We start from the raw sequence: 17,869 nt of genomic DNA, 5'->3' as shown, positions 1-17,869 counted from the left end.
CTGGCTAAATGCAGTCTGAAGCCAAACACAACCAGCTTTCAGGTGATCAGGTCAAGAGAGACTAGTTTACAGGCCCCCAAAAAAAGAGGCGCCTGGGTGGCTCAGTGGATTAAGCCGCTGCCTTCAGCTCAGGTCATGATCTCAGGGTCCTGGGATTCATGATCTCAGGGTCCTGGGATTGAGCCCCACATCTGCCTCAGCATCCCTGCTGAGCAGAGACCCTGCTTCCCCCTCTCTCTCTGCCTGACTCTCTGCCTACTTGTGATCTCTCTCTCTGTGTCAAATAAATAAATAAAATCTTTAAAAAAAAAAAAAAAGAACAACAAAACCAAAACAAAACAAAATGGGGTGGGGGGTGCTGATTCAAAGAGCCGAACACAAAATAATCAGGCAATCACAGCTCACTGTCAAGAACATTTCAAAAAGAGAATAGCTTTAAAAATTTATTACAAAAAGAATATTATTTTGGTAATAGGATTTTTTTTTAAGATAGGGCAAAGAGCCCCAATACACCATGTTATACTTGGCAAATTAGCCTTCAGTGGCATCATTTGCCCTGAGTTGTTAGAAAGCCATCCTGCCTGCACAGCCTGCATGAGAACCTCAGAGCTCAACCCATTGTGAGGCACATGGGTGGTCTCTGAGGTTCTAGAATTCCCAGGAGCTGTAACTTAGCACTGGGAGCTTCTGCTCACAGTTTTCCTTCACAACTCTTGGGTGCCCTACGCCAGAGTCTCCTCTTTCCCAAAATCCAGATGAAGAAGTTTCTCTTACTAATGAGTCTTTATCTAATTGGATGTGCCAGAGGTGAGTCCCCTATCTTGGCTCTGGGAGAATTCTTTCATGTCTTTTAGCCCTTGAAGAAGGAAGACCAGAATATTAGTTATCTAAATCAATCTGACTCAGAATCAAGAATAGCTAAACCAGCTCAACTCTGAGAGCTCCCAAGCCAGTTGATTCCTCCTAGTAATGGCTTTGCCATCAGAGAAGCCCACTGGTTGGGCACAGTCTCATTCCTACTACTTCTTTCAGTCACCCATCTTTTGTACCTGATGCTCTGTGAGATCAGAAAACAGGTCTAAGGGTTTTGTGAAAGTACAATGAATGTTTGTCCCAATGAACGGAGTGCAAGGGATCCTTGTGTAATTAATGTAGCAAGGAAAGATGTAAGGAGATGGGAATGTGATGTACCCAGAAAGCCATCTCAGAACACAGCAGGGCTATGGGCCAGAGACCTTACAATCCTCTCTGTCATGGCCATGTTCTATCCATCCAGTTTGTCTGTATTTCCTCTTTCAGGGTCCTCTTTCATGGGTTATGTTCCCTCATTTTTCCTAGAGGAGAAGAGAGAGGCCATGAGATCCGAACTGTTGGCGAAATGACAAAGTGTTTTCCGTAATGTTGGTTGTCCGAGATTTTGTTTTTTGCTCTCTTAGATTTTCAAAGTTGATTCAGAAATGTAGATACATAGCTACCAGATGGTAGTATATGCCAGCCACATAGCAAAGCAGTGACTCGTCAACTTTAAGAATGACTAAGAAATGAGTGTTTTTTCAAGCCTCCTTTCTACATCAGAAATTTCTTTATTAAAACTCCTGTTAACTGTTAAACAGTCAAGCAGATAATATTCAATAACAACTTTCAAAAATAAAAACCTCCCTAAAGCCTTTCCAAACCTTACCTTTCCTTTATCAACATATTCTAATCCCAGTCTTTCAGAAAGTTGTAGATTACAAGGGCTGTGAATCATCCAGAATACATGAATCTATTGTAGGACTCTTACAGAGATAAGGGTAATTTGGAGCCCTAGGCTACCTCTTCCTCAAGAGATCTTGTCATTCCTCTCAGATTTTGGCTAGGATTAATAACTCAGTCCTTTTATAGTCTACCCACCCTCCTCTGAATTACTCAGTCTAAGCACATAGTAATAATCAAATTGTTTGGTGCTACATTCAATAAAATAAAAAGTACTACCTAAAAAATATTTGTCTAACAGTCATTGGTGAGATGGATTAAAAGTAGAAGGGACTGGCCAAAAGAGAATGACCGGCTAAGAGGTTTTTAAGTCCTAGTGTAAAGTGGGGAGGAGAGAAAAGTTAAATTAATTGAACACTTAAGCAATGAACTGGGCACTTCACAGTTTATCTTACTGAAAATCCATGCAACTACATGAAGTGAGTATAAATGGTACATCACAAGGAATCTCAATTCAGAAATAAATAAGCAAAGAATGTTTTTTATCTTAATAACTGATCCCATCTTTGAGTCTCCAACCTGCATGGATTAGGGACTGAGTGTAAGAAAGAATTTGAATTTGCCAAATAAAGATGTCTTAAATCCTGTCCGGTCATTTTAGTGAGTTCATTAGATATTTGTCATCTCTGGTTTAAAATTTATCCTGTCCAAAGGGTAAAATCTTGTATTTTCAATTTCAGCTAGAATTATTTAGTTATTGAGCTGAGTTGCTTTCTCTTTCCCTTTTGTATTTTCATCCTTCCTGCCTTTCACCCAGAAAGAAACTGGAGGGAGGGCTGGTGGTAGACTTCTGATAATGTGATTGATGGCACATTGATTTCCTGATGCGGTCTTTGTCAGGGAGGCACACAATTTTCCCTTTGGGTGCTTTTGGTACATGGGCTAAGGGACCCCCCTGTACATTTCTTAATAATGTGGATCTCAGGGATGCCTGGGTGGCTCAGTCGGTTAAGTGTCTGTCTTTGGTTCATGTCTTGATCCTGGGGTGCTGGGACTGAGTCCCTTCCCTGCTCAGTGGGGAGCCTCCCTCTGCCTGCTGCTCTCCCTGCTTGGGCACTTTCATTCTCTCTCTCTCTCAATCTGACAAATAAATAAAATCTTAAAATAAATAAATAAATAAATAAAATAACGTGGATCTTAAAATTCTTCCTTTAAGTGCCAGGGGCAGTCTCTGTGTGTTTCATTAACGCCTCTGTCCTTCATGGTCTTTTTGAGTAATTAGTTGATTTCCTCCAACATCTGCAATATCTTCAGATCCCTGACCAGGCCTATAGGAAACCCAGGAATCCCACGTTAGCCTTATTGCATAAGCAAAGCAGTCCTTTCTCTCGAGTTCACTATCTCTCGTCTGTTTCTTCTCCACCCCAGGAGCATCAGGTCAGCCTGATGAGCCTCCTGGCTCCATGGATCATCAAGCTTCAGTTCAGCAATTTTCAGGTGAGTATGTTTCACTTGGAAACCCTTCAGATGGTGAGGCTTTATATGAGACTTCTGCAGGCGAGAGCACTTTAAGTGAGCACTCTTCGGGTGAGCACACTTCAGCTGAACATGCTTCCAGTGAGCACACTTCGAGTGAACACACTTCAGGTGAACACGCTTCAGGTGAACACACTTCAGGTGAGCATGCTACGGGTGAACACACTTCAGGTGAACGTGCTTCAGGAGAGCACACTTCTGGTGAAACTTCAGTTGAACAGTCTTCAGGTGAAAAGCCTTCAGTTGAACAGCCTTCTGGCGAACAGTCTTCAGGTGAAAAGCCTTCCAGTGAACAGCCTTCCAGTGAAAAACCTTCAGGGGAACAGGCTTCAGGTGAACAGGTTTCAACTGAAAAGCCTTCAGGTGAACAAGCTTCCAGTGAGAAGCCTTCTGGTGAACAGGCTTCAAGTGAACAAGCTTCCGGTGAGCAGACTTCAAATGAACAAGTTTCAGGTGAAAAGCCACTGGGTGACCAGCCTTCAGGCATTCCACCATCAAGCACATTTTCAGGTGAGGCACATTTTTGGGTGAAATATATCTGGATGGGTTCTTGTCCTTGACTTCAGGAGAAAAACAGGCAACACATCAAGACACCCAACTTTAAGGAGAGCATATAGAAGACTAGTTCACAAACACTTCACAGACGGCTCTCTCAAAAACACTCGTTACATCTCTTTACAATAATACCAGGAGGCAGGATATAGGTTTTGTGGAGCCCTGAAGGCGAAACAATTTTGAGGGCCCTTTAAAAAAATAAAATGACAGGGGCGCCTGGGTGGCTTAGTGGGTTAAGCCTCTGCCTTCGGCTCAGGTCATGATCTCAGGGTCCTGGGATCGAGTCCCACATTGGGCGCTCTGCTCAGCAGGGAGCCTGCTTCCCCTCTCTCTCTCTGCCTGCCTCTCCATCTACTTATGATTTCTCTCTGTCAAATAAATACAATCTTTAAAAAAAATTAAAAAAAATAAAATGACACAAATACAAAATGCCAACAGTCCCTCCAACTTCACCCTACATAAAAAATTATGAATACAGAGTGCCTGGGTGGCTCACTGGGTTAAAGCCTCTGCCTTCGGCTCAGGTCATGATCTCAGGGTCCTGGGATCGAGTCCCGCATCGGGCTCCCTGCTCAGCAGGGAGCCTGCTTCCTCCTCTCTCTGCCTGCCTCTCTGCCTACTTGTAATCTCTGTCAAATAAATAAATAAAATCTTAAAAAAAAAAAAGAAATTATGAATACAAATGCCCACTGCTCCCTTGGAAGGGGCTCATGGGACACTCACCTTCATGAGCTTCACGTTAATCTGTCTCAACAAACTGTTAGAATGCCTCGCAAACTCTGGGAAGAGATGACTAGCCCTGGTGGCTCCATTTTATTTGAACAAAGAAAATAAAGCATGAACACACTCTTGTCTGTTAGATTCGTAAAAATGTTCCCATCACAACTACAATTCTTTGGCTCTTACTAAAGAGAGGTTGTTCAAGAAAGGAAAGCAAGATCCAGAGTTTGACCCCTCAAGATATTACCAGAAATGGCGCCTGGGTGGCTCAGTGGATTGGGCCGCTGCCTTCGGCTCGGGTCGTGATCCCGGGGTCTTGGGAACGAGTCCTGCGTCGGGCTCTCTGCTCGGCAGGGAGCCTGCTTCCCCCCCCCCACCCTCTGCTTGCCTCTCTGCCTGCTTGTGATTTCTCTCTGTCAAATAAATAAATAAATAAATCTTTAAAAAAAAAAAGAGAGAGAGAGATTACCAGACATAAGCACTTCATAGTTCCTTCCATCGCACAACTTCAGATGAGAGAAGTGGGGCTAACATCACATAGCTAGAAAGTAGCAATCCTTGGATTCAAAGTTAAGTTGGTCTGACTCCAAAGCCCACATCTCACCTATTTCTTTATCCTTCCTTAAGTAGGGAACTGGTAATGGACATAGTAAAAGAGGCAAATGGAAGCATTTCAAAAAGAATGCCCTTTGTGACAAATTGACATTGTTGTTTTGTTTCTAATAAAGATTTTATTTATTTATTTGACAGACAGGGAGAGAGGGAACACAAGCGGGGGTTGGGAGAGGAAGAAGCAGACTACCCACAGAGCAGAGAGCCTGATGCGGGGCTCAATCCCAGGACTCTGGGATCATGACCTGGGCCAAAGGTAGACGCTCAACCTACTGAGCCACCGAGGCACCCCGACAAATTGCCATTGTTGTAGGTCAACTTGAAAATGGAGAATGATCACTCTTTACAGAATTTGCAGTATTAGAGCATTCTAATACAGCCTTTTTTTTAATAAAGATTCCCTGGGTGGCTCAGTTGGTTGAGCAGCTGCCTTCGGCTCAGGTCGTGATCCCGGTGACCTGGGATCGAGTCCCGCATCGGGCTCCTTGCTCGGCAGGGAGCCTGCTTCTCCCTCTGCCTCTGTCTGCCTGTGCTTGCTCTCTCGCCATCTCTCTCTGATAAATAAATAAAATCTTCAAAAAAAAAAAATTAAAAAAAAATTAAAGATTCTATTCATTTATTTGACAGAGAGATAAAGTAGGCAGAGCGGCAGGCAGAGGGAGAGGGAGAATCAGGCTGTCTGCTAAGCAGGGAGCCCTATGCGGGGCTCGATCCCAGAACCCTGGGATTATGACCTGAGCCAGGGGCAGCCGCTCAACCCACTGAGCCCCCCAGGCTCATAACACCCAGACCCTCTAACATAGCTTATTAATCAGTCAGTTCTTACTCTAAGCGTGCCTTGTGGGTGAGAGTATGATGGGAGAGTAAAACGGGGAGCCAATCATGTGATTAAAGGTCTACTTTGCTCCTATGGAGTTATACATGGCAGAGCCAGTGGGGATATGAATTGGAGTAAACATCAGTGTTGTAGAGAGAAACCTGGGATTCTTCAGCAATGACATTTATAGAAGAAGTAGTAAGAATGAAGGAATTTCCTCTGGTCCAGAGGAGAAACTACGCTCTATCAGATGCAGGGCCCTCAAATGCCAACAAGAACCATAAAAAGATATGTAGTATCCAGGCTACTTACTGCCCACCATCCCTCTCCCTGGGACTCATGGCTCTACGCCTGGTCCATTGGGAAATTTCATCAGGCTTATCTTTAAATTTGCAGGCCCAATATTAAATTGCCACACATGTTCATATATGAATGATCAAGGAAAATGTCTTCGTGGAGAGGGAGTCTGCTCCACTCAGAATTCCCAGCAGTGCATGTTAAAGAAGATCTTTGAAGGTACGTGGGGACTTCATAACACAGTCTGTGCCAGAGACACACATCAACTGAGTACTCTTGAGAGAAGCTGGGGTGGCGGGAGCCAGAGGAGGGGTCAAACTGTGCTTCCCCAGAAACTTGAAGACTCAGGAGAACCTTATCCTGAATTAAGAGCACAATTCTAGCTGCTGATGGGGAGGGAAGGGCCCTTCCCAACAGGCCTATGGTGTCTTAAAAGGAGACAGGGAGACTGGCGTTCTCTTCCTACAAAAGAAATGGAGGAGTTGCATCTTGAGATGTTGAGACATTGACCATAAGCTCAGGACCGTGTCTGTCTTGTTCATGGCTATATGTTCCTAGCACTTAGCACAATGTTTAGTACATGGTAGGCATTTAGTAAATACTGAATAAATGAATAAACAATTGTCTATCAGTCAGTGTTGCCAGACCTGTTCTGCTTTATTCCCATACTCTCTACCCTTATTATACTCACTCCTCATCCCCGAATAAAGGATCTTGGTTATTGCCGTCCGGTGAACCACACTGTCTGACTTCCCTTGTGGTTTGTCTAGTCCCTCAGTAGAGGCTGGGGGCAGCAGATGTGGGGAAGGGCACAGAAAAGACAGGCAGAAGGAGTGGGGGAGAAAGAATACACAAGCTGGAGGTCTTTGTCATGCCTTCATGGAGACAATGGGGACCATGGATGAAGGCAAAGGTCAAAGGAGGAAGCCTTTTGCTCACTACAGTCCTTCTCTGCTTCTTTCAGGTGGAAAACTCCAATTCATGGTTCAGGGGTGTGAGAACATGTGCCCGTCTATGAACCTCTTCTCCCACGGAACCAGGATGCAAATTATATGCTGTCGGAACCAATCTTTTTGCAACAAGCTCTAGAAGCCTGTGCCCTTGCTTCCTGCCCTGACTCAGGCAGCAAAAATTCTCCATCATCGTACAGGGCTCGATTTATATTTCATTTCTTTTCCAGCCAATAACTAATCATTTCTGCCTCTGCCTGAGTGTCAGGATGTTCAAATACCTCCCCTTCCCTCTCCTATCCATGCCCCGTTACCCTTTCTTCTCTGTCATCTGTCTTCCCTTACCCCATATCTCAACACTCTTTTCTTTCTCAATAAATTCTGCATGGTCAAGAATACAGCCTGGAGATGCACTTCTTTTCCCATCAGCCAGCTGCAGGGTCGGCCTGAGCTTGCTTCCTCTCCACACACTAAAGTGGATGTGTTCTAAATCACTCCACATTCATCAAAGCGGTGGGGTCCTCCAGGGAAGACACAAAGAGAAACGCAGAGTAGCTTGAACAATACTGTGGGACCTTCTCTGACCCCACCTCTGTGTCCATCTTATGAGAAATCCCACCCACTTCTATTAGCCCATGATGGTGTCCAAAACTCATCCCTTCATTGGCTCTTGGGTTTTCAGTCTTCGAGTCTACTCATCACATAATTATAACAACAAAATGTCTCTTTTTTATTTGCTATATAAATACGCAGGAGGTCATACTGTTTAAATCTTTCTCTCACACAATGTTACAGGATCATCTCAGTATAGAGAAGCAGGTAGAAATACTGTAATAGTCCCTCTCTCACCTTGTATTAGTGTTATATTCTTTAATAATGTTTTTACATACATGGTCTCATCTGATCCTCAGGAAAGAGCCCAGTAGGGCAAACAAGAAAGACAGTGTCATCCTTGGTTTACAAATACACACAATTTATTTATTAGTACACCACGTTGCTCCAAACTGGCCATGGTTACAGAGTTACATTGAGCCAGGGCCAGATTTCAAAACCAAATCTGCATGATTTCAATTTGAGTTGTTTCCACCACATGATAAATACTAGGCAGAATGGTTCTTCCAAGACCAAAATCAATCCTCTCTCCCAACACAAGCACATCTCCTTTTAGCCACTGCTCTCCCATACCTGTTTAAAACCTCCTGAGATCAGCTGGGTGGTCTTAACAGTGTCCTGAGCAGAGCAAAAGACTTCAATTTTGATAAAATCCAATTTTTTTTATGGACAAGGCCTTAGATTTTATGCCTAAGAACTCTTGGAATACTACATCAAGAAACATTTTACAGGTAACTGGGTAGCTCAGTCAGTGAAGCGTCTGCCTTCAGTTCAGGTCCCACAGTCCCGCTCCCTGCTTAGCGGGGAGTCTGCTTCTCCTCTTCCCTCTGCCCCTCTCCCCTGTTCATGCTCTCCCTCATAAATAAAATCTTTTTTAAAAAAGATTTTACTGGGGGCGCCTGGGTGGCTCAGTGGTTAAATCCTCTGCCTTCGGCTCAGGTCATGGTCTCTGAGGTCCTGGGATGGAGCCCCACATTGGGCTCTCCGCTCAGCGGGGAACCTGCTTCCTCCTCTCTCTCTGCCTGTATCTCTGCCTACTTGTGATCTCTGCCTGTCAAATAAATAAAATCTTTAAAAAAATTTTTACTGTTTTTGAAATTTTAAAAATTATACACACACACACACATACATATGGATTTAAGCATGTGCTATTTGCTTAAAACAAAGTGGGCTGGCTTTACATACATATTTGGCTTTAGATACTGACTTTAGATACGTATTTCCACGAAGACAATTATCATTGTGAAGAGAGTGGTAACTAGCACTTACAGAATATATATTCTATGCTATGTGATACATTTAGCGTTTTTTTTTTTTATGCTTTCTGTTTTAATCCTGAAAGCAATTTTATACAATTATTAAGATTACAGGATCCTAAGCAAGACAAATTGGAGAGTTTTGTCACAAGCCAAAATAAATGGTGGTGGTTCAGAGACTCCTTCAGGTTCCTTTTCAAATTTCTAAGTGAAAATTATTTTGAATACACAGTACTATCCCTTGATTAACTGGCATTCAAAAATAAAGGCCCAAGACCTGAAACTTAAACTCCAAAAAAGGGGCACCTGGGTGGCTCAGTCCTTGGGTGTCTGCCTTCAGCTCAGGTCATCGTCCTATGGGTCCTGAGATTGAGCCCCACCTGGGTCTCCCTGCTCAGCTGGAAGTCTGCTTCTCCCTCTCCCACTCCCCCTGCTTGTGTTCCCTCTCTATTTCTCTCTCTGTCAAATAAATAAATAAATAAAATTCCAAAGAATTCTCAACTTGAAATATGGTTTACCTGGGTGCCTGGGTAGCTCAATCTGATAGGCATCCAATTCTTGGTTTGGGCTCAGGTCCTGATTGCATGGGTCCTGAGATCAAGACCTGCATGGGGCTCCCCACTCAGGAGTCTGCTTGGATATTCTTCTCTCCCTTGACCTCTTCACCTACTTGTGCTCTCTCTCTTTCAAATAAATAAATAAAATCTTTAAAAAAATTAAAAAGAACGAAAGAAATATGGTCTACTGAGAGCAAGAAGAAAAACGAAATCCTACTAACATTATTAACATATTTTTTGAGGGAGGGGGATAAATATTAGCTAAATCTATTCTATAAATATAGCTACATACGTTGAAGAAATAAGTTAAAAAATGTGGTTAAAATGGAAGGGAAGTTCTAGCGTCCATCAATAATGGAGTAGTTTGGTCGAACTAACCCCTCCTTTAGATAACACTTATAAACAGGGTGAAAAATAAGAAAGAACTACTCGAAAGTTCCTTGAAAGGTACTGGATAGAAGTCACCCCTAAAAAGACAGGAACAGGGCCAAGCAAGATTTGCAAGTCTGGGGCTTTATGCCTGAGAGGACTTCTTTGTCCACATACCAAGGGGAGGCAAAATCCCACAGTTTACTGATTTGTGGATTCAGAGAACAAAGATTAGGGCTGGCAGAGCAGCTATAAAAGGAAATCCTAGAAAGAAAGAAGTCATAGTTAAACCTCAAAATGAGTATAAACTGTGACCAAATTCTTGGCTGATCACTGACTCCTGGAGGTCTGACAATAGCAGCCAGAAGCTGCAAGAGATGTGTGCTGCTGTCTACCTCAAAGAAGACAGAGTTTGGACTACAATTCAATTACAATTCAACCTAGGAGCACACAAGTCAACACTCTTCAGAGGAACACACAGAATCCAGAACCTCTACAATGCATCATTCACTATGTCCACTATATAATAAGAAATTAGTAGAAATATAAATAAAAATGTGACCCATAGGAAAGAAAAAAAGGTTACTGACCTTAAGATGGAATTAGTGAACAAAAGCAATAAGCAGCTGGTAGAGATATGTTCAAGAAACTAAAGGAAAATAGTGTCATATAAATGAACAGATAAGGAATCTCAACATAGAAACTAAAACTATAAAAAAGAACCAAATGGGGGGCACCTGGGTGGCTCAGTGGGTTAAGCCTCTGCCTTCGGCTCAGATCATGATCCCAGGATGCTGGGATCAAGCCCCGCATCAGGCTCTCTGCTCAGCGGAGAGCCTGCTTCCTCCTCTCTCTCTGCCTGCCTCTCGGCCTACTTGTAATCTCTCTGTCCAATAAATAAATAAATAAATCTTTTAAAAAAATAAATAAAATAAAATAAAGAACCAAATGGAAATTTTAGAACTGAAAAGTACAATAACTGAAAAAAATCACATAATCTTAACAGCATTTTGGAGACCACATAGGAGTCTGCAATTTTAAAGAGAGCTCAATAGAAATTACCCAATTTGAAAAACAGGGGGGAAAAATGTATCAAAGAAAGTGAACAAATCCTCAGTGACTTGTAGGACAATAACAAGCAATAGAACATATAATTAATTGGTGTCTCAGAAGAATAGGATAATGAGATAGAAAAAGGATTAAAAAAATGGTCAAAATTTTCCCAAATTGGGTGAAAACATAAACTTATACAACTAAGAAGTTCAGTGAACTAAGGGTAGGATAAACACAATAGAAAACCACACAGGCACATAATAGTCAAATTCAAAGGTAAAGAATTCAAAATTCAAAGGTAAAGAAAATAAACTCAAAATTGGTCCAGACAAAAGATACATTGTAATATGTATATAGGAGAACACTGACACAAATGCCAGCTGACTTCCCATCAGAAACAGGAGAGCACAAAACAAGAGAACTGTATGTTTAAAACCATAAAAGAAAAAAACCTATCAGCCAAAATGTTACAAACAACATAATTATCTTACAAAAATGAAGGTAACAAATACATTTTCATATAAGCAGACGAAGAGAATTCACAACCAACAGACCTGTACTATGCGGGGGATGGAGTGGAGGGCTAAAGTAATTTCTTTGAGCATAAGGAAGCCAAAGGAAAATCTGGCCAGATGGCAACTCTGATCTACAGAAAGACATGTGGAGAACAGATATAATGTGGTAAATTTAAGACATGTATACTATTTCTCCTAATTTTAAAAGCCGTGCCCTTGGTCTTAAGAAGGGCACCGTCCTGAGTATCCATACAGGAGACTGTCATCCAGAGAGGAAGACAAGAAAAGAGAATCTCTGATTTGTGGCCTCTAAGATCAAGTGTTTCCCACATTCGAGGCAAACAATACATTTTTGTTGAAAGAATGAGTGATTCAGTCAGTGGGAAAAAACACCCCATGGTCCTGAGGAGTCAGGTTGCCAGGTAAGAAGGGACAGCAGCCACGCTGCACTGACAGAGGGGCCCCTAGTGGGCCATCTTCCCCCAACCCCTCACCTTGAATTTTCACAGCCAGTCCCTCCCACCCCGAGTCTGCATGGAGACTCCCGAAAGACCCAGGGACCCCTCAACAAACCCTTTTTCTCCTGAGAACTCTGTTGGTCCAGTCAAGGGCCGGTGGCAGTCCAGCACCCGATCCAGGACACTTGTGCAGTTTTTTCTTTTCCCAACGGATTTCACAGACCTTTAGTTACTATCATATGTGAGCTTAGACGATACTGAAATATTGCCACACTGATTTCAGCCTCAGCTCCAGCAATGCAAACACTAATTTTGCAAACAGTGCCAGAACCCGGGTCTGGGATAGCTTTCCCAGTGCTTAAGGACAGAGTATGCAAAGGAAGAGCCAAGCCCTGTAAGGAAACTCCCGACTGTAAGTCCAGGAAGCTGGTTATAGAGCTATGGTGAAAATTACTTTAAAACACCACCCTCGGGTGCCTGGGTGGCTCAGTGGGTTAAGCCGCTGCCTTCGGCTCAGGTCATGATCTCAGGGTCCTGGGATTGAGTCCCACATCGGGCTCTCTGCTCAGCAGGGAGCCTGCTTCCTCCTCTCTCTCTCTGCCTGCCTCTCTGCCTACTTGTGATCTCTGTCTGTCAAATAAATAAATAAAATCTTTAAAAAAAATAAAACACCACCCTCAAAAAACAAAAAACAAAAAACAAGCACCACCCTCAAGGAAATCCATGATGCATTCTGGCCATGACCCCTTTTGAAACTTTTTCAGAAAAAAAAAAAAAAAAAAAAAACCCTTCCTGAACTCTCTGCTTTTGACCTCAGGGCTCCTGAGAGCTACCTCCCTCCAGATCAGGTAATGGTCACCCAGGTGACATATTGGGCCCCACCTACCTTCATGGTCTGTCCTCAGAGAGCTCTGTTGACTCTCTTCAGTGGATTCGCCACCCTGGGAAATGGCACTTTTAATTTCCAAGTAGAACATGACCTCAGAAACTTCCTCCAACACAATAGAAAATGGTCTGAGGTTCCTTCTATCCAGGCCTTTGTCCACCTCCAATCTAAACCCTCTCTCTGTCAACCCTATTTGCCCTGCCAAGTCCTTCTCCTCAAAAGAAAATCCCATCCCCCACGCCTTTCCTCCCCAAAAAACCTGCTTGCAATTTCAGGCAGATGCATTGCCTCCATTACCACCTCTCACTTCTGTGCCCCCTTCTCCAGCCCATCAGTGCCTCCTCGCCCAGTCTCCCAACCCCCCAAAAATCTCATGCCCCTGCCAACACACTCCCCTCCTTAAGGAGGTGGCAGGGGCAAAAGGCATTGTCTGCATTCATGTGCCGTTCTCCCCTGCTGACCTTTCCCAAATTAAAAAGTGCTTGGGCTCTTTCACCACCGACCCTACCACCTTCTGCAAAGAATTCCTATACATCAACCAGTCCTATAATCTTAACTACTACATCTATGTCATCCTCTTGTCCACCCTCTCCCCTAAGGACTGGGAGCATATCTGGGCAGCAGCTCAAATTCATGTAGACACCCTCCATCAACAGGATGCCACCCACAACCCATTGGCATCATTGCTGTCCCCAAAATGGATTCCAAATGGGACTATCTGCCCAATATACCCGCTAGACAGAGGAGGGGGCCACATGATTATCTACCTCCTGGCTGGTATAGATAACCCTACCCTCAAGGCCATCAATTATAAAAAGATAGAAAAGTTACCCAGGGCCCTGATGAAAACCCTGCCCCCTTCTACTCCTGGCTTTCAAAAGCTACAACAAGATACATTACTCTCACCGCCAACACAGACAAGGAAAAGATTTATCTTCACTTCTGCCTCATTTCACAGTTGGCCGCAAATATCCATGAAAACTCTAAATATTGGAAGATGGCCCACAAACCCCACAACAGGATGTAATTAAGGTGGCTTTTAAGGTCTTTGATAATATAGAGGAGGAGCAAAACCCCAAAAAACTCAAAAGAAATCAGGCAAAATATCAGATACTGGCAGCTGCCATCAGGCAAGGCTCTCAGGGTCCTCAAAAACCTAATGCCCCATGCATAACCCCACCAGGACCATGCTTTAAATGCCATCAAAAGGGCCACTGGGCAACAGCTTGCTGCAATCCCAAACCGCCACCAAAACCTTGTCCTATCTGTGGCAGAAAGGGCACTGGAAGTTGGACGGTACTCTGCGAGACCGTTTCCCGTCCAACCACTTCCAATTCAAACCAATCCCCTAACTCAAATCTAGGCCTGGGGAACCAGACCTAATGGGTCTGGCCACCAAAGACCGACAGGGCCCAGGGTCTGTGGACCCCACCACCATCACTGTCTCAGAACTCAGGGTAATGCTGTCAGTATCTGGTAAGCCCATCTCTTTCTTACTGGACACAGGAGCAACATTCTTACCAGAGTTTTCCAGCCCTCTCCACAGTTCCTCCATCTCTACTGTTGGGGTGGATACCTATCTTCATGCATAAACAACTGGCCCTTTACTCTGCAACCTGACACTCCCTTCATTCATTCCTTTTTAGTTACCCCACAATGCTCCACTGCAATCTTAGGGAGAGACATTCTAAGCAAATTCCAGGCCTCCCTCCAATTTGCACCCTCCAACTCAACCCCCTTCATCCTACTTTGTCACCTATATGCTTCTCCCTCCCCTCTATTTCCTCTACTCACCCTCTTCCCGCAAGTGGATCCCACCATACACTGTGGAACCCACTATAGCTACTCACCATACATCTGTCACAATCAAACTCCAAAATCCCCCTCTCTTCATCAGCTACAATATCCACTAAGCCCTGCAGGCCTTCAGGGATTAAAGCCCCTTATTTCCAAACTCTTTCAGGCTCATATCTTAAAACCCACCAAATTCCTCCACAACACTTCTATCCTAGTTGCCGTCAAAAAATTGGACAAGTCCTTATCCAAGACTCTAAATTGTTAAGCGGGCTATACTTCCTGTTTACCCCATTGTGCCTAACCCCTACACCCTGCTTCCTGCATTCCTCAATCCACCACTTGTTTTTTTCCATGCTCAACCTAAAAGATGCATAATTTGGGCGCCTGGGTGGCTCAGTGGGTTAAGCCGCTGCCTTCGGCTCAGGTCATGATCTCAGGGTCCTGGGATCGAGGCCCGCATCGGGCTCTCTGCTCAGCAGGGAGCCTGCTTCCCCCCCCCCCCGCCTGCCTCTCTGCCTGCTTGCGATCTCGCTCTGTCAAATAAATAAATAAAATCTTTAAAAAAAAAAAAGATGTATAATTCCCCTAGACCCCACCTGCCAGAATCTTTTCTCCTTTACACAGATTGACCCTCCAAAACCAAACCAAACCGAAGACCAAATCTCCTAATTGCCCACGTTGAGGGAACATACACTTACCTTAATTTTTTTTATTAAAAGATTTTTTTATTTATTTGACAAAGAGAAAGCACAAGCAGGGGGAGCAGCAGGCAGAGAGGGAGAAACAGGTTCCCCGAAGAGCAGGGAGCCTGATGCAGGGCTCAATCCCAGGACCTTGGGATCATGACCTGAGTTGAAGGCAGACACTCAAACAACTGAGCCACTCAGGTGCCCCAGAACACACACTTTCCTAAAGGAGGAGTGCTGCTTTTATATCAGTAAGACTGGACAGGTCATCACTTACCTGAGTTACTTGAAAAACATCTTCACCTCAATGGAAGGGGTTCATGAATGATGGGACTTACTTTATGGCCAACAGTGGCTATGGCCACTATTGGACCCTCTTGCCTTTTTTGGCATAATTCTGTTGTTTCGACTTTGTTGAATACTTAATGTCCTATCTAGCTTATCTACCAAGAACTAAATTCCTTTTACCAGCTACCTAAAAACACACGGTCATCATCTTCCTCCTGTGCCAAATAAGATATCATCTAAGCCAGAAAAACACCATAACCTCAACACCTCCACTCAGCAGGAAGCAGCGGATGACTCACATTGCCCTCAACAACCCAATCCCTCATTTCTTTCTTTTTTTTTTCTTAAGATTTTATTTATTTATTTGACAGAGAAAGAGACACAGGGAGAGAGACAAAGACAAAGAAAAAATATTTAATTTTTTTAATTGAATTATAATTGACATACAATCTTATATTAGTTTCAGGTGTGATTTGAAAATTATCTAGATTATGAAATGTTCACCACAGTAAGTACACCTACTATCTGTCAGCATAAAAAGTTATTATATTATTGACTATATTCCCTATGCTATCATTTCATCCTTGTGATTTATTTATAGCTGGAAGTTTTGTAACTCTTAACCCCCCTTTACCTATTTCACCCATCACTCACCCTTCTCCTCTCTGGCAACCACCAGTTTCTTCTATATTTTTTAGTCTGTTTCTGGGATTTTTAATTTTTTTTACATTCCACATATAAAGTGAAATCATATGAAATTTATCTTCCTCTTATTTCATTTAGCGCAATATCCATAAAAGGTCCATCCATATTGTCACAAATAGCAAAATTTTCTTTTTTTAATGGTTGAGTAATATTCCAACACACACACATACCCCTTATCTTCTTTATCCATTCATGTATCAATAGACATTAAGTTGCTGCCATATCTTCTTGACTATGGTAAATAATGCTACAATAAACAAGATGAATATATCTTTTTGAATTAGTGTTTTTAGGTTAGTTTGGGTTTTTTGGTAAATAAGCTGGAGGGAATTACTGGATTGTATGGTATTCTTATTTTTAATTTTTTGATGAACCTCCATATTCAAAGAAAAAAAAATTTTAAACAGCCAGAGAAAAATGAAGCCTTATGTATAGTCAGAAAACTATGAGAACTCCACTTCTGCACAGGATTTAAAAGATAAATGCATAAAAAATAATTATAAATCTATGTTAATGGGTATATAATATATAAGAATGTAATTTGTGACATCAGTAAAACATAATGGGGAAGGGAAGAAGCAAAGCTGTGGAGGACTAGGGTCCTTTCATGACAAAATAAAGTTGGTGTTCATTTTAAATAAATTGTTTTTTAACCCTGCCTAGTATGGTGGGAATGTAAAATGGTATAGCTGCAGTGGCAAACACTATAGGGTTATCTCAAAATATTAAAAATAGATTTGCCATATAACGAGCAACGCCATTTCTAGGCATATACCCAAAAGAACTGAAAGCAGAGACTCAAATAGATATTTGTACACCCATGTTCACAACAGTATTATTCACAATAGTCAACATGTACAAATAATTCAAAGTACAATTCACAAAGTACACAGTACGAACAATTCAACAAGTACAAACAAGTCCATCAAAAAATAAATGGATAAACAAAATGTGTATTTTATTTTATCTTTTTATTTTTTTTACTTTTTTTATTTTTTAAGATTTTATTTATTTGACAGATAGAGATCACAAGTAGGCAGAGAGGCAGGCAGAGAGAGGAGGAAGCAGGCTCCCTGCCGAGCAGAGAGCCCGATTCGGGACTCGATCCCAGGACCCTGAGATCATGACCTGAGCCGAAGGCAGCGGCTTTACCCACTGAGCCACCAGGCGCCCCTATTTTATCTTTTTAAAGATTTTATTTATTTGACAGAGAGAAAGAGATCAGAAGTAGGCAGAGAGGCAGGCAGAGAGAAAGGAGAAACCAGGCTCCCTGCTGAGCAGAGAGCCTGATGCAGGGCTTGATCCCAGGACCCTGAGCTAAAGGCAGAGGCTTAACCCACTGAGCCACCCAGGTGCCCCCAATATGTGTATTTTAACTACAATGGAGTATTATGCAGCCTTTAAAAGGAATGAAATCTGATACATGCTACAACATGGGTGAACACTGAAAACAAATGTTTAGTGAAATCAACCAGACACAAAAGGACTAATATTGCATGACTGTA

The 17,869-nt window shown here is 42.8% G+C and overlaps 2 protein-coding genes across 5 annotated transcripts in view; one reads left to right on the top strand and one right to left on the bottom strand.

The window, feature by feature from the left end:
- Window positions 1-17,869, bottom strand: part of CHEK1 (checkpoint kinase 1) — a 68,897-nt gene that overhangs the window by 12,870 nt on the left and 38,158 nt on the right. The window lies entirely within an intron of this gene.
- On the top strand, window positions 756-7,451 carry ACRV1 (acrosomal vesicle protein 1). 4 transcript variants are annotated; one of them, XM_044258153.1, is made up of 6 exons: window positions 756-807; window positions 3,124-3,192; window positions 3,460-3,654; window positions 3,715-3,741; window positions 6,332-6,451; window positions 7,197-7,451. In XM_044258153.1, exons 1-6 carry the CDS (start codon window positions 756-758, stop codon window positions 7,319-7,321), a joined length of 588 nt encoding a protein of 195 aa, XP_044114088.1. In that variant the 3' UTR covers window positions 7,322-7,451. The 4 variants fall into 4 exon arrangements, with proteins under 4 accessions (XP_044114088.1, XP_044114087.1, XP_044114085.1 ...); XM_044258152.1 differs by having other exon boundaries at window positions 3,343-3,572; window positions 3,708-3,741; XM_044258150.1 differs by having other exon boundaries at window positions 3,124-3,402.

The sequence above is a fragment of the Neovison vison genome, chromosome 7 (assembly GCF_020171115.1).
Source record: "Neovison vison isolate M4711 chromosome 7, ASM_NN_V1, whole genome shotgun sequence".
Taxonomy (NCBI): Eukaryota; Metazoa; Chordata; class Mammalia; order Carnivora; family Mustelidae; genus Neogale; species Neogale vison.
Note: the sequence above shows the minus strand (reverse complement) of the source record. Positions and strands in the feature narration are given on the sequence as shown.